General features: G+C 38.3%; 1 protein-coding gene across 1 annotated transcript in view; it reads right to left on the bottom strand.

Annotated features, from left to right (window-relative positions):
- The window catches only part of TM9SF2 (transmembrane 9 superfamily member 2), a 66,123-nt gene that overhangs the window by 34,696 nt on the left and 8,473 nt on the right, over positions 1-22,954 (bottom strand). Inside the window, exons 2-4 of the mRNA XM_019443999.2 lie at positions 10,877-10,944; positions 7,260-7,353; positions 865-992 (exon numbers count right to left, since the gene is read on the bottom strand). Of these exons, the coding sequence (XP_019299544.1) occupies positions 865-992; positions 7,260-7,353; positions 10,877-10,944 (290 nt within the window). The remainder of the gene's footprint in view (positions 1-864; positions 993-7,259; positions 7,354-10,876; positions 10,945-22,954) is intronic.

Here is a 22,954-nt window from a genome sequence, read left to right on the forward strand (position 1 = left end):
ACTGAGATCAATGGTTCCTAACCTTCCTTGCACTGGGCAAGTGAGCATGAGATACTGATAGGATAAACATTCAAGAGGAAGTACATGAAGACAGTCTTCTTGTTCACTATCTCCAGTACCTTATACTTTTTAGAAGAGGCAAAACATACGTAAATTAGAACCCCACACAGAGTAAGGTATTTGTCAGCAAAATTATCTTGAAGAATAATGATCATACTTCAAAAGTTGGATTTTCAGACCCTTTTAAAAATATTCTACATTTGAATTATGTATAGAGTCAATACTACCTTATTTTTTTGAGTCAACTACTTTAGAAGCAAAAATAAAATAGGTTTAAATGCTTTTCGATTGTAACACAAACTGGTAAAGACCTAGTTAATATAACATCACAGTGTATAAAATAAAAAACAGGTTACTCAAAATGTAACTGTTTTATTTGAAGCAGATGCTATGTATCAAACATTAAATGAGGTTCAAGTTTGTTTTCCCATGGTCTTTTTTAAGGCCTCCAAGTATAAAATAACAGTATTTTTCTAGATGACTGATCCAGGTCCTTTCCCCAAAGCATGAATATGTTCCTATTAAATACATGTGAAAAAAAGAAGTACTCTAGGTACCAGGTCTAGGAACCAAAAGAAGTACCAGATATTACAGTAATCTAAGCAGTTAAAAATGATACTTTAAGCTGTCAACCTTAGTAATCCTTGGCACCTAAAAGTCAGACTTCATGCTATTACTATCAACAAAAAAATCAACGGATTTGCTATATTTTATAGAGTTAATGAAGTAATTTATACAGTCAACAAAACAGAGGTTTCATCTAGAAAAGGAAAATACCAACAGTCCAAAATCTCCATGTCTTACCAGTGATGTTGATAATTCAGTAGCATGCTTTTTTTCAAGAATTCTAATTTTTGTTTGTCTTCAGCTTTCTCTGTATGGTATGTTTTTGTACAGACAAGCTTGCAGGTCTCCTCCTTATTAAATGTAAACTGTATTAAAATAAAGTGAAAAGCAAATTAAAAAATATCTAGGTCCTTCACACCTAAGCCATAAGCAGAGTAAAAATACTAGTCTTGTCAAATTACTTCAGTGCATTAATATTGATAAATATTGTAAAATTTCTCATACTTCAATTACATTTAAATTTTAATCTATTTCTCTAAAAATCTAAATCAATTTTTCTTTTGATAAGTAACAGTTTTTATTTTTATTTTCGATAATTTGAATCCACTCACCTTTTGAATGTAAATGAACCTTAAAAGGGGAAAAAAAACACATGTAGAACAAAATGGAAATCAGTTCTTCTATAGTAATGGCCTCTGATGTTTTGAAATTATGGAGTTGAAGGCTTTCTAGTAATAAGCAGACAAGTTTTTATGCCCATATATTCATTTGATGGATGTTTGTTAAGTGCCCCCTATGAGCCAGGTAATAGAGATTCAGCAGTAAGTAACAGACTGTGATGACACAAGAAAAAGTCAAATTTGGATGTCTAAAACTCAGGGTAAATGTGCTTCTCTTTTTACACACATTTGAAAAGACTGTCAATTTTCATGATCTTATTTAAGTAAAATTGAAACAAATAAGGTTTAAACAAAAATTGATAATTTAAAAGTTAAAACACTAAGGAGTCCTCCAATTTTGGAGCCTAGGACTTATTTCATGTGTAAAAATAATGGTATTCATAACATACTGCATAATGTAAGTTTACTTTATCAAGATCCACTTATGTCTTCATTTTAAAAATGTATTTCTGGGGCGCCTGGGTGGCTCGATCTGTTAAGCCTCTGACTTGGGCTCAGGTCATGATCTCACGGTTCGTGGGTTTGAGCCCCATGTCAAGCTCTGTGCTGACAGCTCAGAGCCTGGAGCCTTTCAGATTCTGTGTCTCTCTTTCTCTCTGCCCCTCCCCCGCTTGCACTGTCTCTTTCTCTCTCTCTTTAAAAAATAATAAACATTAAAAAATTAAAAAAAAAGTATTCCCTAGTTTTCTAAAGGCTGTAATTTATTAAACTATATATAGTCTGTAACTGTATACCATTCAATAAACTCAAACTTTATTACATGGAGTTAAAAAAAAAACAAAAAAACCTTGCATATGTTTCACTTTTAAGCAGTTCAATCCTTTGCACATGATTAAAACACCTAAACCAGTTTTTGTGCATGAGCTGGCAGAGGAGAGCTTCAAGCGCAGCCCACTGCTGCCACCTGTCAGCTAAGAGTTAAGTTTTGTCTACATTGCTACTTCTGTAAATGTAGCAATGTTTGTGCAATTATCTAATATTCTTAACCTTATATACACCTTGTAAGTTCCTTTTTAAAGGGAGGAAAATGAAAAAAAAAAAAAAGAAGTATACATACTAAGGAATTAGAGGGATAAGTGTCAAATTTACATTCAGCATAGACATTGCTAGGTATACTAAAAGTGGCAAATCTTATGCCTCAATCCAGTGCTTACTGGGTTTAGGCAAGCCAACTCTGTGTTCAACTGTGAAGGAAAATAGTAAAACTAGAGAGGATGTTTAATCATCATAATAAGCATTTATTAACTCATGTAATCCTCCCACCTTTGAGGTAGTCTCTTTTGCTGAATCCTTCTCATCTTCCTCACCTAGTAACACCAAGTGCCCCAAGGCTCAATCCTTGGAATCCTCCTCTTCATTGTCTATACCCACACCCCCTTGGGGATCTCATGAGTTCCTGATACACTGATTTTTACACCAATGATGATTTTCAAATGTATATATCTATGCTGAACCCCTCCTCCAATGCCAGACACATATATTCAAGTGTTTACATCTCTGTTTAGATGCCTAATTTCCCATTCCCCCCAAACCTGCTCTTCCCAGACTGTCCCGTTCTAGAAAACAGGAAATCCACACCCCACATGCCATCCCTTAGCAAATTCTGTTGTACTGACCCCACCTTCAAAATGTAGCCAGCTTTTGAGATTCTGACAACACAACACCTACTCCTATACTCCATGCTCTGAGCTATTATCGGGTCATACATTATCTCTACGATTGTGTCAGCCTCCTAACCAGTCTCCTGGCTTCTCTCTTTGCTCTCCCATGGTCCTCCTCAACACAGCAGCCCTAGTGATCCTGTTAAAATTTAAGCCTACTCAATATTCTTCAGTGTTAACCATCTTGCTCAGATATACAAGCCAAAGTCTTTACAGTGGCCTAGGAGTTCCTATGTGATATGGTCCCATTGTTTCTCTGCCCTCATTCCCTGCTATTCTCTATCTTGCTCACTCGCTCAAGTCACACCAACTATTTCTGTACCTTCAGCCCACCAGGCAAGCTCACATCTTAGAACGGGTGCATGTGCTGCTATCTTCACAGAGAACATTCCCCCAGATATGCACATGGTTCACTCCTTTACTTGCCTCAGGTCTTTTGCTCGAATGTTACCTTCTCACTCAGCAAGACTTCTGCTGGCCCATTTAAAATTGCCAATTCTTCATTCACCTTCCCTGACTTATTTTTGATAGTTTTTCCATCAGCAATGGACACAGTATGTACTTTAAGTGTAATTCATTTTGTTTCCTTCTCCTCATCAGAATATAAGGTCCATGAGGACAGAGATTTTTGTCTCCGATCACTGCTGCATGCCATACCTACCACAGTGCCTGGCATGAACATACTAACTGAGCAAATGAATATGGATGACTGGTTAGATCTGGGATGAGTCTATGACCCTGAGAATGTGGCTCCAGCTTCACATAACACACACAATCTTGTTTTCCTGACCTCAACAGCAGTCATAGATAAAAGACAGCAAAGCAGATTTGAGGTTTTGTTTTGTTGCTGGTTGTTACCATTGTTTTTACTGCAGATCTAAAATAAGGCAAAATAAGAGGTGCCTGGGTGGCTCAGGTGGTTAAGCATCGGAGTTTGGCTCAGGTCATGATCTCACAGTTTGTGAGTTTGAGCCCCATGCCAGGCTCTGTGCTGACAGCTCTCAGAACCTGGAGCCTACTTCAGATTCTGGGTCTCCCTCTCTCTCTGCTCCTCCCCGACTCGTTCTCATTCTCTCTCTCTCTCTCTCTCTCAAAAATAAACGTTAAAAAATAAGGCAAAATTCTATGAAAATAAAGGACAAAGAATACTGAATCAATACTGAAAAATATGAGTCATTGCATTTATGGCTGACTTGAATGAAAATCTAATCTCTTATCCCCATGTTTCTGTTTACCTATGCCTTAGTCTTAAGAAATGCCTACTCTGTCTCTTTAAGCTTGGGGGACTTAAAGATTTTGTTTTAGCACAAATCTTGATCCTAAAAACTCCTAGGAAACTCATACAAAATGTGAGATGCACATCTCTCCATTTTAAAGCACTCCTGTTCTATTTTACCTCAACTCCTGGTTCAAAATTAAATGTGCAAAGTACTAGGCCTAGAAGAAGGGTCCTTTGCATAAGCAAGGCTGTCTTTTCCTGTAAATAAATATACCCTGGAGGGAACCTACCATGGACAGAATTTGCCCTTAAATTCTTCCCCAAAGGGACAAACTTCTTCCGGGGTTTGAATATTTTGCTGGCCTTTCCTCTGTTTATCTGCAACCTGCTATGAGCTGTTTACTGCAAGAAACTCCTGCTGTCCCTCAAGTTCACTGACGATGTTATTGATGCTCTTTCCTTCCATTATTTCTCAAGGCAAAGGCATAACTAAACAGAATGATGGGGCTGAGGCACCACAGGAATATCTTAAGTTGATTGTATAATTTAATAAATATGCCTGAAAATCACCCTCTACTATAAAAACAGTACAATAACTTCCAAAGTAATCTTTCAAAATATCACATCAGGGAGTGATACACAATTAAGATGATACACAATTAATATGCTTGCCCGGCACAGTAATACCCGTGTCCATATACTTTGAGCTCCTTCCTTCCCAGTGGCCTCATCCCATATGCCTTCAAATCTGTCTTTGAAAAAATTTTAAACTACGGGCATCTTTAGGGTAGAAATTTTTAAATTATAATTATTTTAAGAGGACTTATGGTTGAAAACTGTAAAATCGTATACTTATGTGGACTAAACTTGCACAATTATGCGTCTTTTCCCCAGTGTAGTGTAGTGTTAGAGGGGATTAGGTGGGTAGTGGGACAACTCTAGGTTTGGGGATTTGCTGGGCAGATGCTCAGCACAATGAAGTGCCAAAGAAAATAGATGGCAGTGCTTAGTGAGAAGCAGAGAAGGCAGCTAACCATAGGGTCTAAGTCATAGAAGACAAGGATGAGACACTGAGAGAGGAATTAGCCTGGGGAATAAAACCTGGAGTCAAGTTACAGCAATTAAAATGAATACAGAGAGATGTCCAAAGTAGAGACTTAAAGGAAAAATTCACAGTGCAGAATAATATGTTAAATCATAAACAAGTAAGTCTAATTTTATTTATATATGGTTGGAAGTACATGGGAAATTTCAGGAAAGATTAATAAGAAATTGTGATGTAATGGGGCGCCTGGGTGGCTCAGTCAGTTGAGCATCCAACTTCGGCTCAGGTCATGATCTCATGGTTCGTGAGTTCGAGCCCCGTTGTCGGGCTCTGTGCTGACAGCTCTGAGCCTGGAGCCTGCTTCAGATTCTGTGTCTTCCTCTCTCTCTGCCCCTTCCCCACTCATGCTCTGTCTCTGTCTCTCAAAAATGAATAAACGTTAAAAAAACAATTTTTTTTAATTAAAAAAAAAAAAAGAAACTGTGATGTAAAACTGGGGGTAGGGGGAGAAAGACTTACTTTTCATTTCATATTATTTTGCATCATTTAAGTTTTTATATGGTGATACATTGTTATGATAAACTAGTTTAATTTTTCTAAAAGAGAGTGAGCATCATTCTTTGTGTAGCAGGGGGAAAAGATGTAAAATGAACAGGGTACTGCACAACATGGAAGAAAAATAGGCTTAAGTGTTTACAGATTTAAAAGAATAATTCTAGGGAGGGCCTGGGTGGCTCAGTTAGTTGAATATCCAACTCTTGATTTCGGATCAGGTCATGATCTCACAGTCATGGGATCAAGCCCCACGTCGGGCTCTGTCCTGACAGTGTGGGGACTGCTTGGGATTCTCTTTCTTTCTCTCTCTCTCTCTCTCTCTCTCTCTCTCTCCCCTTCTCCCTCTCTCCCTGCCTCTCCCTGATTTGCACTCTCTCTGTCTCTCTCAAAATAAATAAATAGGGGGGCCTGGGTGGCTTAGTCATCTTAAGCATCTGACTTCAGCTCAGGTCATGATTTTGTTGTTTGTGGGTTTGGGCGCTGCGTCCGGCTCTGTGCTGACGGCTCAGAGCCTGAGGCCTGCTTCAGATTCTGTGTCTCACCCTCCCTCTGCCCCTCCCCCACTCCCTCCCTCCCCCTCTCTCTCTCTCTCTCTCTCTCTCTCAAAAATAAACATTAAAAAAATTTTTTTTAATAAACTAAAAAAAAAGGAGTAATTCTGGGTGATGATGGAGTACATACATTGGAGACAATATCTTATATTGTGCTTAGTTTGGTTTCTAAAAATATACCGAGAACATTCCAAATATACTTTCAATGGTCAAAAGAGAAAGGTTAGCTTCCCAAAACCCCCAATGGGGGAACCCAAGTAGTGCTATACTTGCTAGGAGAGAGTAGGTAAATATGTATGAATACTCCCAAAGAGGGAGAAGGAGATGTGGAGCAGCTGCGGCAACTTTTCATGACGGAGGCCTGGGTTTCTGGTCCCTCTGTAACATAAGGAAGGGCGTCTTGAGTCCTATCCTTTAGGCCACCAACTTATCATTTAGAATACTGATATATGATGGGGGCCTGGATGGCTCAGTCGGTTGAGCATCTGACTTCGGCTCAGGTCATGATCTTGCAGTTTGTGGGTTTAAGCCCTGCATCAGGCTCTATGCTGACAGCTTGCTCAGAGTCTGCAGCCTGCTTCAGATTCTGGGTCTCCTTCTCTCTCTCTGCCCCTCCCCCGCTCATGCTCTGTCTCTTTCTGTCTCTCAAAAATAAATAAATGTTAAAAAAATTAAAAAAAAAAAAACTGATATATGACTGTTTGTTAAGACAAATTTATCCGTGACATATCATGAGGGGAGGGATCCTTCTAAACCGTAACATTAAAAAATTATTCCCAGAGCTAAAAGAGAAATGAAATCCTCTTTAGATATAACAGCTAAGTTATCTTAGGCTTTTCTGTAAGGAAAAAATAAAGAAAAAAGAATGAATGAGAAAGAAAGGAACAACTAAATGACCTCTATGTCACACTGAATACCAACCTTATATGGTGAAGGTTCAATTCTTTCCCCAAATAACACCTGACCAAGATTTTCAGATGGGCGTTTTCCTTCTGATGCTTGGCAAAAATCAAACCTGGGGGGGGGGGGGGAAGTATTTAAGCTTTTACACATAAAAGGAAACAATGACATGTCAAGCCCCTATTCAATCTAAAGGGCAGAAATTAAGTACTGATCATTCCAGTAGCTCTAGTAGTTGAGTAAGAAATATATTCACACTCCAAGTTCCATGTACATCTCCCCAAAGCAAAAAAGCAAAATGTCAGAAAATTATGCCCGAGAAAACTTTGATGTCTAAATATCTTTTATGAAGATGTAAATTACAGAATTTAAAAAGTTAACACGATATACTTATTTTTGTTCATTCCAATGATAAAACTGGTATCTTTCTTCTTCAAGCAAATTTTCCATTAACTTATCTCCTTTTGTTCTAACTTTCTAATCCAAAGCTTTAATTAATAATAACATTTCAGGAAGATATGTCAAAGTTCCCTGGGTTTATGCCTCATCCCTATACAATGGCTAACACATCCCAACATGAGAAGCATGGCAAGACAGACCCTAGAGAGCAGAGAATTGTGAAGAAGCCATAATCAGTCAGCTATAAGGTTCTCTGTAATTCCCTTGTATTATTAACCAGGTTTCAAAATAATTTGCTTTAAACATTACAGTCAAATTTCAGCTTTGCTATAGAAAATTAAAGGACAGTTCTTGTGTTCATTCTGGAATGATATGGGAGCACTCAGGACCCATGCAGTGATGGCTACAGATTAGATTCCCAAAACAAAGATGAATCTTCGGTGATAAAAAACAGGCTGGTTGGGGGCGCCTGGCTGCCTCAGTTGGTGGAGCATGCAACTCTGGATCTGGGCATTGTGAGTTTGAGCCCCACGTTGGGCGTAGAGATCACTTAAAAATCTTAAAAAAAAACAAACCCACAAAACTGGGGCCAGGAAGTCCTCAAATGAAGACTTTCCATGTAGTGGACGTAAGAAATCCACTGAATTTTCCCTGATACATCCCACAAAGATTTCAGGAAATATGTTTGTTTATTTAACAAAACAAAAGAAACAAAAACTGAAAAGAGCATTTAGGTCTCGTCTCCAATAGTTACATAAATAACAGTCCATCCATTTATGAATGTTGTACTTCCTTCTAATATGTAGTTAGGCATCTGGATTCTAATAGGATAGTCTCACTTTTTGGTGTGTGCTTTTTTTCTATAGTAAGCACATATTTTCTTTTAAACTTCTTAAATACAACAAAAATTTAGAAGCCAGATAAAATTTAGGAACTGTTTTATACTCAATAGGGTATATAGTGATCAAATGACTAAAGGTTATATATACATAAAAAATTTTTTATAATATCAAAAAAGTTAAAATAATAAAATGTTCAAAAACAGATATAGTGGAACAAATTATACACAACTCTACACAACCTCTACAATGAAACAACAAACAGGGGTGCCTGGCTGGCTCAGTTGGTAGGGCATGCAACTCTTGATCTCAGGGTCATGAGTTCAGGCCCCACACTGGGTGAGAGCTTACTTTAAAAAACAAAACAAGGGGCGCCTGGGTGGCTCAGTCAGTTGGGCGTCCGACTTCAGCTCAGGTCACGATCTCACCGTCCGTGAGTTCGAGCCCCGTGTTGGGCTCTGGGCTGATGGCTCAGAGCCTGGAGCCTGCTTCCGATTCTGTGTCTCCCCCTCTCTCTGACCCTCCCCCGTTCATGCTCTGTCTCTGTCTCAAAAATAAATAAACGTTAAAAAAAAAAAAAAAGCATAAACAACTACGAAAAAGACTGGGGTGGCTATGGCTGTGTATTAACGTGAAAAGATTAGATGAGAAAAACAAGGTGCAAAACTACTTTTGTTTAAAACAAAAATGTATACATGTGGTTAGGTACATTAGAATATGCAGAGAAAAAATGTAGGAGGAGCAGAAAACAAAGCAATTATTTCTGGGGATTGATTATGAAGGACATAAGAATTTTGTTTAGGGGCACCTGGGTGGCTCAGTTGGTTGAGCGTCTGACATCAGCTCAGGTCATGATCTCACCATTGATAAGTTTGAGCCCCACATCAGGCTCTGTGCTGACAGCTCAGAGCCTGGAGCCTGCTTCAGATTCTGTCTCTTTCTCTCTCTGTCCCTCTCCTGCTCGCCCTGTGTGTGTCTCTCTCAAAAATAAACATTAAAAACAAAAAAAAAAGAATTTTGTTTAAAATTATGTGGAGTTTGGGGGCACCTGAGTGGCTCAGTCAGTTAAGCTTCGGGCTCTTGATTTCTGCTCAGGTCAGGATCTCACGGTTGGTGGGACTGAGCCTCTGTTGGGCTCTGGGCTGATGGTGCAGAGCCTGTTGGGATTCTCTCTCCCCCTCTCTCTGCTCCTCCCCTGCTCGCTCACACGGCATACACATGCCCTCTTTCTCTGAAAATAAATACATAAACTTAAAAATGTTTTGAGTATTTTTATAATTAAAAAATCTATTTTTTTAAGTTTATTTATTTATTGGGGGATGGGTGGCAGAGAGGGAGAGGAAGAGCAAGAATCCCAAGTAGGCTCTGTACTATCAGCACTAAGCCCAACTCAGGGCTCAATTTCACCACCATAAGATCATGACCTGAGCTGAAATCAAGAGTTGGACACTCATGGGGCACGTAGGTGGCTCTGTAGGTTGAGCATCAGACTTCAGCTCATGTTACTGAGTTCGAGCCCTGTGTCGGACTCTGTGTTGACAGTATGGAGCCTGGAATCTGCTTCTGATTCTGTGTCTCTCACTCTCTCTCTGCTTCTCCCTGACTCATGCTCTGGATTGCTCTCTCTCTTAAAAATAAACATTAAGGGGCGCCTGGGTGGCTCAGTCAGTTGGGCGGCCGACTTCAGTTCAGGTCATGATCTTGCGGTACGTGAGTTCGAGCCCCGCGTCAGGCTCTGTGCTGACAGCTCAGAGCCTGGAGCCTGTTTCAGATTCTGTGTCTCCCTCTCTCTGACCCTCCCCCATTCATGCTCTGTCTCTCTCTGTCTCAAAAATAAATAAACGTTAAAAAAAAAAATTTTTAAAATAAATAAATAAATAAACATTAAAAAAAAAAAAAAAGTTGGACACTTAAGTGACTAAGCTACCCAGGTGCCCCTATAATTAAAAAATTTAAAGAAAACACAATGGCTTTTTGTCCACTGAGATAAAAAAGGAAATCCACTGTTTTAGTTGGTGCTTCTATTGAAAAGATCACATTTCACATTCTAACCCTACCTTGGAATAAAGAATACCCTTTAAAAAATGTTTTTAGGTCCTGTACATTTTTAAAGCACATATAAATTTATCCATAACTATGGAGAAAATAAAATTCTAAAAGTACAAAATTCTGATAAGTCGTATACAATTCTATTTTTTTATTGTAGGGAATCTTAAGCAGGATCCATGCTCAGAATGGAGCCCAATGCTGGGCTCGATCCCATGACCCTGGGATCATGACCTGGGCCAAAATCAAGAGTTGGACACTCAACGGACACTCAACTGACTGACACTCAACAGAGCTAACCAGGCATCCCGAGTTACATGCAGTTTTATATAAAAATCAAGCTAAAAAACTTACGCTGTGTATTCATAAGGAAGAACAGATTCCACTGAATCAAGCCTGTTCACGAATAGTTCTATTTCAGCCTGAAAATGAGGAAACACAGAATTAGAATATAAACTGGAGATCAAAACTTAAGTCATCTTTAGAACTGAAAAATAATTTGACGTGTTTGAAATTAAAACTTTATGATATTTAAACATTTCTCTCATAAATCCATTCACTAAGTGGGCTTATATACAGTTAAATTACAACAAAATATTTTCATAGTTGAAAATGTCTCCAATAATTTCTAAATGTTTTTTAAGTTATAAAATTTCTTAAAAATTAAGATATTTAAATCATTCATCATGTCAATATAGATGCCATTCTTAAAAGTCTGTTTTTCAAAATCAATATTTCATTCTGCAGCACAAAAATAATTTTTATTTTTAAACAGCTTTTTCTTAAACATTCTCATAGCAGTCAAGAAATGCTTCCAAGTCAGAAGAAATTTCTAGATCAACTATACTAGAAATACAACCACTGCTCTTAAGCAGGCAGGAGATAGACAATGGAAAGATGATCTAACTTTGGAGGACTGCTCCGATTCAATTGGAGAGTGCTTAACTACAAAGGTAGTAACAGTGAAGAAATTCACAAAGACCAAATCAAGTTCCACAATGGGGAAAGAGGAGAAAAGTTTATCACCTTCCTAGGAAATACAGGCTAATTTAAAGCCATACTTCCTTTTATTTATTTATTTTTTATAGTTCAGCTTTTTTTTTTCAATTTATTTTTAAAATTTTATTTAAATCCAAGTCAGTTAACATATAGTGTAATAATGGTTTCAGGAGTAGAATTTAGTGATTCATCACTACATACAACACCCAGTGCTCATCCCAACAAGTGCCCTCCTCAAAGCCTGTCACCCATTTAGCCCATAGCCCCACCCAACACGCCTCCAGCAACCCTCAGTTTATCCTCTGTATTTAAGAGTTTCTTCTGGGGGTGCCTGGGTGGCTCAGTCAGTTAAGCGTTCGACTCCTGGTTTCAGCTCAGACTCAGGTCATGATCTCACGGTTGGTGAATTCGAGCTCCACAACAGGCTCCGCACTGACAGTGCAGAGCCTGCTTGGGATTCTATTTCCCTCTCTCTCTGTCCCTGCTGTGCTTGCTCTCTCTCTCTCTCTCTCTCTCTCAAAATAAATAAAATAAACTTTAAAAAATTATTAAAAAAAAAAAAAGAGTCTCTTCTGGTTTGCCTCCCTCTTTGTTTTTATCTTATTTTTCCTTCCCTTCCCCTATGTTCACCTGTTTTGTTTCTTAAATTCCACATGAGTGAAATCGTATGATACTTATCTTTCTCTGACTTATTTTGCTTAGTGTAATATATTCTAGTTCCATCTATGTTGTTGCAAATGGCAAGATTTCATTCTTTTTGATTGCCAAGTAATATTCCATTGTGTGTGTGTGTATTATACATACATATATATATATATATATATATATATACACCCCAAGCCTCTTTTTTTTTTTAATGTTTACTTTTGTAAGAGAGAGGAAGAGAGAGAGAAACACGATCTGAAGCGGACTCTGCACTGACAGCAGAGCCCGAAGTGGGGCTCGAACTCCCAAACCATGAAATCGTGACCTGAGCCAAAGTCAGATACTTAACCAACTGAGCCACCCAGGCACCCCACCTCTTCTTTATCCATTCATCAGTTGATGGACATTTGGGTTCTTTCCATACTTTGGCTATTGTCGATAGTACTGTTATAAACATTGGGGTGCATGTGCCCCTTCAAAGCAGCATTTTTGTATCCTTTGGATAAATACCTAATAGTGCAATTCCTGGGTCATAGGGTAGCTCTATTTTTAATTTTTTGATGAATCCCCACACTGTTTTCCAGAGTGGCTACACCAGTTTGCATTCCCACCAGCAGTGCAAAAGTGTCCCCCTTTCTCCACATCCTCGCCAACATCTGTTGTTTCCTGAGTTGTTAGTTTTAACCATTCTGACAGGTATAAGGTGGTATCTCACTGTGGTTTTGATTTGTATTTCTCTGAGGATGAGTGATATTGGGCATCTTTCCATGTGTCTGTTAGCCGTCTAGATGTCTTCTTTGAAAGTGTCTGTTCATGCCTTTTGCCCAAGCCATACTTCCTACTGAAGCTCCCCAAATGTCTCCAAGATATATTTGAAGTTCTGCAGAACCCAAAATACATATCCACTCTCAATAGGGGCTCACTGCAATTCATGACAGAATTCTTTAGTTGAAGTTGAAGAAGCCAGTAAGTAATTTATGCCCTGAAGTGCTTTACGTGCTAACCAAAAACATTTACATAGGAGCTGTTTACCTTGGATAAGTATATTAATACAGTTAGACTGCTATGGCTGTCTCTGGACTCTAATCATGGGGCTACCTGGAATGGCATAAAGCCACATTTGTCACTTTGATCTTGTTCACTGGTACTGCTAAGCAGTCCTCTATACTTGTTAATATCCCAAAGGTGAGACAAGATGTTTGATGTAGTTTGTACAAATAAACACTGCCACTGGAAAAGCAAAGGATACAGACTCTAGGGCCAGTTTGCCTGGGTTCAAATCCCAGCACTTACTGTTTGGTCAAGTTATTTAACATCTCAGGTTCCTTATCTGCAAAATGGGGATATAGTATTTACCTCATAGAGGTATGAGGATTAAATGAGTTAACATTTATAAAGTACTTAAAAACAGTGCCTAAAACATGAAGTGCTATATATTTGTTAAATGAATAAAAGCAAATGAACTTAATGATATTCAGAATAGGAAATGCCTAAACTACACTGCTCTTTTGCCAAAATAAATGCTCACCTGATATTCCTAATATAAAATGGAAGATAAAACATTAGTCTTTGTATATAGTAGTGAAAATAGTATCATATTCAATCCTTAAAATTATAAGGAAATGAAATTACTCAATGGCAACACTGTCTCAAACATACACAAAAAATTTAACTGTGTGTCCTTGCATAAAACATTCTTTATCATTGGTTTAAATTTTAGCTAAGAAGATAATGGGACATGACATTTAAGCATTACAGAATGCTTGAATAATTAACACAAATATACCTAAACCTAACTGTTGTGAAGGCAAATTTCCCAGTTGATGGCTTACTCTGCCCAAATAATTTTCACTAATTATAAGAGATCAACACTGCTATGAAGATACTTGAGAATCTAAGCATTCTATTTAATGTATCTTAATGAAGACTGAAAGATCCCTAAAAAGCTAATCCAGTTCACATTTCTAGATTTCTTTTTAGGAAGAAACGCAGCTATTATATTCTATAGAACTTTCTAGGTTTTCAGTTTCAAAATCTGTAGAGCCACATTTTCACCACAGAAGTCGAATCCCTTGTGCCACAATTAAACCTATTCCTTACTTTCAACTTCATTCAGTACAAAGTGATCGAGAGCAGGGACTTTGAAGCTACGCTGCCTGAGTTTAAATCCTGAAAATGACGTTTACTAGCTATGTGATCCTGGGTAAGTTTCTTCACTTCACTCAGTTTTCTCATTTGTAGAATGGAAGTAATAATAACTCCTGCTTCAAGCTGTTTTAAGAAGATTCCAGAGCAGTACTTGGTACAAAATACTAAGTAGTCACTATTATGCAGCAATGCCCAACAGGACTTTAAGGAAGGATGGAAATATTCTTTTTTTTTTTTAACTTTACTATTTTCTTTTTAAGTTTATTTTATTTGAGAAAGAGCAGGGAAGGGGCAGAGAGAGAGAGGGGAGAGAGAAAATCCTAAGCAGGCTCCACACTGTCAGCATGGAGCACTACTCAGGGCTCAATCTCACTACCATGAGATTGTGACCTGAGCCAAAATCAAGAGTTGAAGGCTTAACCTACTGAGCCACCCAGGCGCCCCAATGATGGAAATATTCTTATCTGCACTGTCAAATACACACATGGCCATTTGTCACTTAAAATGTGGTTAGCAGGGTTAAAGGACTGAATTGTTTAATTATGTTTGAAAAGTCACAGGAGGCTAATGGCTTCTGTACCAGAAAGCACAGTAACATAAAGAAATGCTGCTTAGTAACATTTATATGCCCTTTTCATATACTTATTATTTTTTACTCTAATCACTATAATCTTTTCTTTTTTTTTTTTTATTTAAAAAAAAATTTTTTTAACGTTTTATTTATTTTTGAGACAGAGAGAGACAGAGCATGAACGGGGGAGGGTCAGAGAGAGGGAGACACAGAATCTGAAGCAGGCTCCAGGCTCTGAGCTGTCAGCACGGAGCCCGACGCGGGGCTCGAACTCACGGACCGCGAGATCACGACCTGAGCTGAAGTCGGCTGCTTAACCGACTGAGCCACCCAGGCACCCCTACAATCTTTTCTTTGCCTAAAAATTAACTCTAAAGTTGTTAGTCTATCCTAGAGATCAGCAAACTTTTTTTTTTTTAATGTTTATTCATTCTTTGAGATAGAGACAGAGTGTGAGTAGGGGAGGGTTAGAGAGAGGGAAACAGAATCCGAAGCAAGCTCCAGGTGCTGAGCTGCCAGCACAGAGCCTGATGCAGGGGGGCTCAAACTCCTGACCACGGGACCATGACCTGAGCTGAAATCAGATGCTTAACCAGCTGAGCCACCCAGATGCCCCCAAGATCAGCAAACTTCTTAAAGGGCCAGAGAGTAATCACTTTAGGCTTTGAAGTTTACAGTCTGTGCCAATGTACAGCACGAAAGCAGCCACAGATGTTACACAGGTGAAATGAGTGCGGCTGTAGCCCAATGAAATTTTATTTATGGGCACTGAAATTCGATTGTCATGTAATTTTCATTCATCACTAAATATTATTCTTTCAAATTTTTCCAATCACTTAAAAATATAAATGCAATTCTTAGCTCAAGGGCCCTATAAAAGCAGTCTGCACAGTGGACTGGACAACCTTTGAGCTCTGCTTTCTAGCTATTTTTCGATATTCCATAAATTAACATCTTAGAGAACCCAAAATAGGGCATAGGGTCCAAAGAGCTGTTGCCATGTGAAAAATTTCAGGACACTGTCCAAGGGCATATAAATTTAGCGTAAAATTTTCTTCCATTTCTACTCAATGGATGAGACAAGAATTTTTGCTTAGCCTATGACGTTCACTCTGAAGTTTCATGACACATCTTTTGGCTACAGGATTATACAGTGAGAGAAAACCCTATTTGCATTTTCTGACTTTCTCCTATCTCCTTTGAGTATTAATCTTTCAAAACAGAAAGGTCCTAATCTTTTCAATTATCTCCTTGATCATGCCAGCTGCTTTTCTCAGGACCTCACCCTACTCTCATATCTTTCTTAAAAGGTATGTCATTAAGAATTACAGGCAGAGGGGCACCTGGGTGGCCCAGTCAGTTAAGCATCCGACTTCGGCTCAGGTCATGATCTCCCGGTGTGTGGGTTTGAGCCCCGTGTCGGGCTCTGTGCTGATGGCTCAGACCCTGGAGCCTGCTTTGGATTCTGTGTCTCCCCCTCTCTCTGCCCCTCCCCTGCTCACACTTGGTCTCTCTCTCTCCCTCAGAAATAAACATTAAAAAAGAAAAAAGAATTACAGGCAGAATTCAAGGTTTAGACATCAAAGTGTCATGTATACATAGAATGACATTGTTTTTCATTAGCCTTTTGGCCATAAGCATAAATGCTTCAATGACATTCTTCATCTCTTTCCCATGTTCTATAAATGATAGCTCATAACTCATCATCTCAAAAATATATTATTTGATTTTCTTAAAGTATACCTTTTTAACTTGTCCATGACCAAATTAATTTACTTTTTGCTCTCTTTTTTTTATTTTTTATTTTATTATTTTCTTTAAAAATTTTTTATGTTTATTTATTTTTGAAAGAGAGACAGAGTGTGAACAGGGGAGGGACAGAGAGAGAGGGAGACACAGAATAGAATCTGAAGCAGACTCCAGGTTCTGAGCTGTCAGCACAGAGAGCCTAACGCGGGACCCGAACCCACCAACCGTGAGATCATGACCTGAGCCGAAGTCGGACACTCAACCGACTGAGCCACCCAGGTGCCCCATCTCTTTTTTTTAAATGTTTATTTATTTTTGAGAGAGAGACAGAATGCCAGCGTAGGAGGGGCAGAGAGAGATGGACAGAGGGTCCGAAGTGGGTTCCGCACTGACAGCAGAAAGCCAGATGCGGGGCTTGCATTGACAGCAGAGAGCCCGATGCGGGGCTTGAACTCACAAGTGGTGAGATGGGCCTAAGCCAACACCGGATGCTTAACTGACTGAGCCACCCAGGCACTCCACTCTTTGCTCTCTTAGATTTAAGAGCACTCCAGGAAATACAGTCCCATTGACTTTACAGTGTGTTACACATGGCAACTTAATACTGCTGGCACATTAAAACATCTCACGTGCATTCTCTTCGCTAAATTTAAGATCCAAATAGGCCTCAGGCACTTGTCCTGGAAGTCTGTCTCTATCTCCCATGGATTTCACCATTCCCCATGAATTTACTGCCTAGCCTACTCTGCCCAAGCTAACCCATACCAGTTTAAATTCCAATTTAATCTTTTTAAAAGACAATCTTGTCAAAATTTTAGAAATTACATTCACTGGCTCCCTCTAAATCTACTGTTAAGTGTATTTTGAATAACTCCACAAATCAGGAAAATTTTACTGAAGATATCATGTTAGTCTTCTGTTTATATAATTTAGTATCACTTGACTAATTACTCCCACATACTCATTTTGGTCTATAGCGCAAAGACCCACACACACTTCCCCTTCCTACTTTATTTGCACATTATTAGTTTTTACTCATCTTATCCATGGCATTTTATCTAATATCAAATTCCCATTAAATTAATTTTATCTGTCAACTTTTCCTGACCTGGTAAAGTAGCTTCAAATTCTACTCCTAATAACAAAAGAGTTACAAAACATATGCTTTAGCCTTGCCTTGTGATTTAAAAGGCTGCGCACAAAATTTTCCAAAATAGCCAACTCCAAAGAACAATCCTTCTCACAAATCTTTCACCTAAAAACAGAGTTTATTTTTACACCCAACACATAAGCAGGGAACACAACTTCAGATTGGAGGCTGCATAGCACCAGATTCCTGAATTCATTTCAAATCCTAAGTCTACTACTTTTAATAAATATGTGCTTTTCATCAAGTAGTAATTTTGAATTTGAGAAATGAAATAACAAAACAGGTAACAATACAGAAGCTGGTCTACAGTTGGCACACAAGAATTGTAAGATAATGACTAAATAAACATAGCTACTACTATTATTTCAGAGAAAATGGACATTACTGAATCCGAATATTTGTTAGTATAAGGATAACATAGAGAGTTTCTCCTCCTTCCCATTAAAGGACACTAAGACAGTAGCCTTCTGATCTACTGTTTCTGCCCATTAATTGACCTCTTCTCAGCTATTAGCCCAGGGAAGGGGCAGGTAAGAGTTACCACGCACAATTCTCCTAATAACCTTATGAACTAGGAATTGCTTGCTCTACTTTAAGGACATAAGTTCAAAAACTGGATTGCTGACTCAAAAAACTACGTGAACTCAAGTGCTGCTACCATCACTTTTCACCTCTGCTGCTCTCAGTCCTGTATGTCTTTTCCTTCTTGTCTCTTCTGACACTTTTTCACACTTACTTTTATAGGAAAGTTAGTCACAGATATCACCATGAAATTATGGACCTTTTTCTATTATTCAGTAAACTAATCAAAACACACCTTGTATATTCAGTTCATCTTGGCTATTTCTGTGGCACTTTCATTTTTCCTTTAAATTGTAAGAATCTGAAAATTTGAGAATTATTGTCTCACAACATGCTAAGAAATGTAAATTACAATCAATGATATCTTTAACAAGGAATAGAGCTGAGCGCCTGGGTGGCTCAGTTGGTTAAGCATCCCAACTTTGGCTCAGGTCATGATCTCAAGGTCCGTGAGTTCCATCCCTGCTTCAGGTGAGTTCGAGCCCTGCTTTGGGTGAGACCCGCTTCTCTCTCTCTCCCTCTCTCTCTCTCTCTGCCCCTCATGGAATTCTCTCTCCCTCTCTCTCTGCCCCTCACTCACTTGCACCCTCTCTTCAAAATTAAAAGAGCAATTTACAACGTATTTGTAAATATGCTACATTTAGAAATCTCTATCTTGGGGCGCCTGGGTGGCTTGGTCGGTTAAGCGTCCGACTTCGGCTCAGGTCATGATCTCACGGTCTGTGAGTTCGAGCCCCGCGTCGGGCTCTGTGCTGACAGCTCAGAGCCTGGAGCCTGTTTCGGATTCTGTGTCTCCCTCTCTCTCTGCCCCTCCCCCGTTCATGCTCTCTCTCTGTCTCAAAAATAAATAAACATTAAAAAAAATTTTTTTTAAAGAAATCTCTATCTTAAGTATCAATTCTTACACTGAAACACAAAATTTCAAAAATATTTTAAGGGGGCACCTAGGTTGGTGTCCAACTCTCAATTTTGGCTCAGGTCATGATCTCACAGTTGTGAGATCAAGCCCCACTTCGGGCTCTGCACAGACAACACGAAGCCTGCTTGGGATTCTCTCTTCCCTCTCTCTCTGTCCCTCCCATCCCCTCCCCCGACCTCTTGCTCCAAGTAAATGAATATTTAAAAAATATCTTAAGAATGAAATCCTTGTAATATGGCATAGAGAAAATGTTAAAAATTGTAAAGAAAAAGTGAGTTTATGTGGTTTCACAAAAGGCAAAAGTATGCTATAAACATCATGACGTCTATCCCTAAAAAATATAAATACACAGATAAAACAAATAGGAAAAATATAAACAACTATTGGCTCCAGAGGTCTAGATGAATATACAGGTGATCTTTATACTATTCCGTCAACTTTTTTAAATTTTGAAAAGTGTCACAATTAAAAGTTGGAAAAAGGTAAAAGTTGAAAGTAGACTTCAGTGACAGAAGCCAAATCAAAGCAGTAAGAAATAAAGATGAAAGATTAAAATTTAGTGTGGAAAGCTGTTCTAGAGAAGAAAAGATGACTTCAAAATAAGTATTAAATAGGAGGAAACAGAATTTGAAATGTACAAGAACAAAAAATCCTGAACAACCACGAGAAAGTCATTCATTCAACACATTTATTTAATGCCCATAATACTAGACATTGTGAGTGAAATAATACAAAAGACAGAACACTTGTCTTCAAAGAATTTCTAATCCAGATGGAGAGATAAGACATACATTCAAGAAAGTAAAAGAAAAAAGTGACAATGTTATTTATAAATTCTTGGGTAGTTACTGAATCTCCAAGGGATTTAGTTTTTTTATCATTAAAACAGCAATGTGCTATAAAATGACAATATTTGATTAATTTTATGGTCACTTTCCACTCTAAACATCTTTATTTCCCATCCAAAAGTTAATTAAGTGCATCTCCTGGCAGTCTGCCTTAAATGGACACAGCCAACTCCAAAATATCACTGAAATGCTTTAAAGGTTACTTCACATTCCCACTTTCAAAATGTCCCAACAGAGTTATTATAAGCATGAAAAGCTGTGACATTAAACACTTTACATATAAATATGTACATATAAATGTACAAGGAAGTTACATATAAATCCTAAAGCAATCCCACCCTAAGAAATTTTTTATGGAAATAGTTCATTTAATTTAGAGTGCTATGGTCTCCCTTCTAAATCCTTTCCCACCCCAAATGTACATTTTTATTTCTGGTCCTAATCTGCCCATTCTGCATGTGATCCCAGCTTTGGTCACAACTATACTTCGTTTTATTGCTTTAAGCCATGTGTGCCATGCCACAGAACTGCATTTTTCTCACTTTCTTGTTCCCTTGTTTTGCTCTATTCCACCTTCCTTGCTGTCACATCTATCCTAACCCACACCTATGACTGGTTTTCAAGGTAGAAAGAAATATTCAGAGAAGAAATGTGACTTTGAATAAGACTCAAAGCAACTGACTAATCATAAAAGGGTTTGAGATATCAGGGCATAGCCACAGAAAAGGAAAATTATGGACATTTCAACTGCTTAATATTGGAGAGGTCCACAGTGGGAAAATTTCCAAAGGGAAATCTTAACTCAGACGTGATAAAACAATCCCAATGGAAATGGTGGAACTCATTAATGGATGCTCATGAACTTTGAGTTATCTAACTAGCAATGCCTTGAAGCTGATTTCCTAAGATACTAAGGTTCTTCTTTTATCTCTATCTCACTGAAAAACAAAATTTCAATTTTAGATTGTATCAAAGAAAGGAATAAATACAAAGTCTGACTACTCAAAAATTACATAGGTTAAAATTGCATCAATTGTGGAAGCCAGGGAGCTCCAGAGTAAGGCAGAAGAGGTAGCAAGTACTCAGTGGGGAAGATACAGCAGCGCCCAAACGTCAAAATCGCACTCTAGGGGGCACATCTTCGCTTCACCATTTGCTAGGTATATACACTTGAGAGTGTTGCTACATCTTATCCAGCTTCAGTTTTCCCATTTACAAATCACAGGGTTGTTGAGAGGATTAACTAAGACACAAAGTACACAAATTGTAGTCTTTATTGTTGTGATTAGCATAGGGCAATAAATAGGTTTGAAAGTTGAGAATAAGAGCAAAGAAAAAATATTTCAAAAGTTTCCTCCAAAGGCTTTCATCAATACTTAATTTTAATGATAACAAAGAAAAACTTTGTAGAGCACATTTAAAGTAGCTACAATTAACTCTAACACTTTTTAAAAAAAATTTTTTTAAACATTTATTTATTTTTGAGACAGAGAGAGACAGACGGGGGAGGGTCAGAGAGAGAGGGAGACACAGAATCTGAAACAGGCTCCAGGCTCTGAGCTGTCAGCACAGAGCCCGACACGGGGCTCGAACTCACGGACCGCGAGATCATGACCTGCCTGATCTGAAGTCAGCTGCTTAACCGACTGAGCCACCCAGGTGCCCCTCTAACACTTTCTATAAGGACACTGATTAAAAAAAAAAAAAAAAAAAAAAAAAAAAATGTGAGGAAGGATAGGAAGTAGGAGCTTTAAGAATTGGGCTCTAAGACCCACAGAGTACAGACCAGTCTCTAGAACTTATGTGTGTCTCTGTGAGTATGTTGAGGGTGTGGGGTATAAAGCCCACATCTGTGGCTTTGTTTCACATGTTCAAATATATACCTTTGGAAGGGCTTCCCTTTGTGGAGAGCCAACAGCAGGGCAGTACTTTATCCATATTGACCTTGCTTGCTCTCCCATTCCTAGCTCCCAAATCCACTATAATGAATAACCACAGTTGTTTGGTTTTTTTTTTTTTTTTTTTTAAGCTTATTTATTTTGAGAGAGAGAGAGAGCAAGAGAGCACAAGCAGGGGAGGGGCAAAGAGAGAAGCGGGGTGACAGAATCGCAAGCAGGCTCTGCACTGTCAGTGCAGAGTCTGATAGGGAGCTCAAACTCATGAAGTGGGAGATCACAATCTGAGCCAAAATCAAGAGTCAGATGCTTCATCGACTGAGTGACCCAACCGCCCCAGAACAATCACGGTTTTAAAATAATTTTACTCAAAAATTTCATTTCTGAAAGCAAACTTTCTAACTAAGCTCCATGTACTTTTTCACAGAAAGGAAAAACAGTTGTTAGAACGTGAATTTATCATAGTCAAAGTCATCCCAATGCCAGATTTCATATATGAAACATTATCAGTAACCCACATACACTGATTAGTTTCTAGAAGCTAAGAGTCAATCTCTTATTCCAAAGAAAACTCTGATAACATGAAACTAAATACCAAGAAGTAAATACATATCAATTATATCAGTAAGTTCATGTGTAATCATATATTTTTTAGACATTTCAAAATCTTCAAACTATATGGTCAAATTAAAACAAGTAATTATACATTCTATCTGTTCAAAGCAATAGTTAGAACTATTCTCTTAAATTTTACTTATTCCATATTTATAGGCAACTACTCCCAAAATAACAGACAATTTATTAAGTGTTTCTAAAAATAACTACCAAGAAAGGATGTTTAAAAGTATGATTCTGGAGACACCTGGGTGGCTCAGTTAGTTAGGAGTCTGACTTCAGCTTAAGTCATGATCTCATGGTGAGTTTGA

This window comes from Panthera pardus, unplaced genomic scaffold (assembly GCF_024362965.1).
Source record: "Panthera pardus isolate Hobbes unplaced genomic scaffold, ASM2436296v1 HiC_scaffold_1, whole genome shotgun sequence".
NCBI lineage: Eukaryota > Metazoa > Chordata > Mammalia > Carnivora > Felidae > Panthera > Panthera pardus.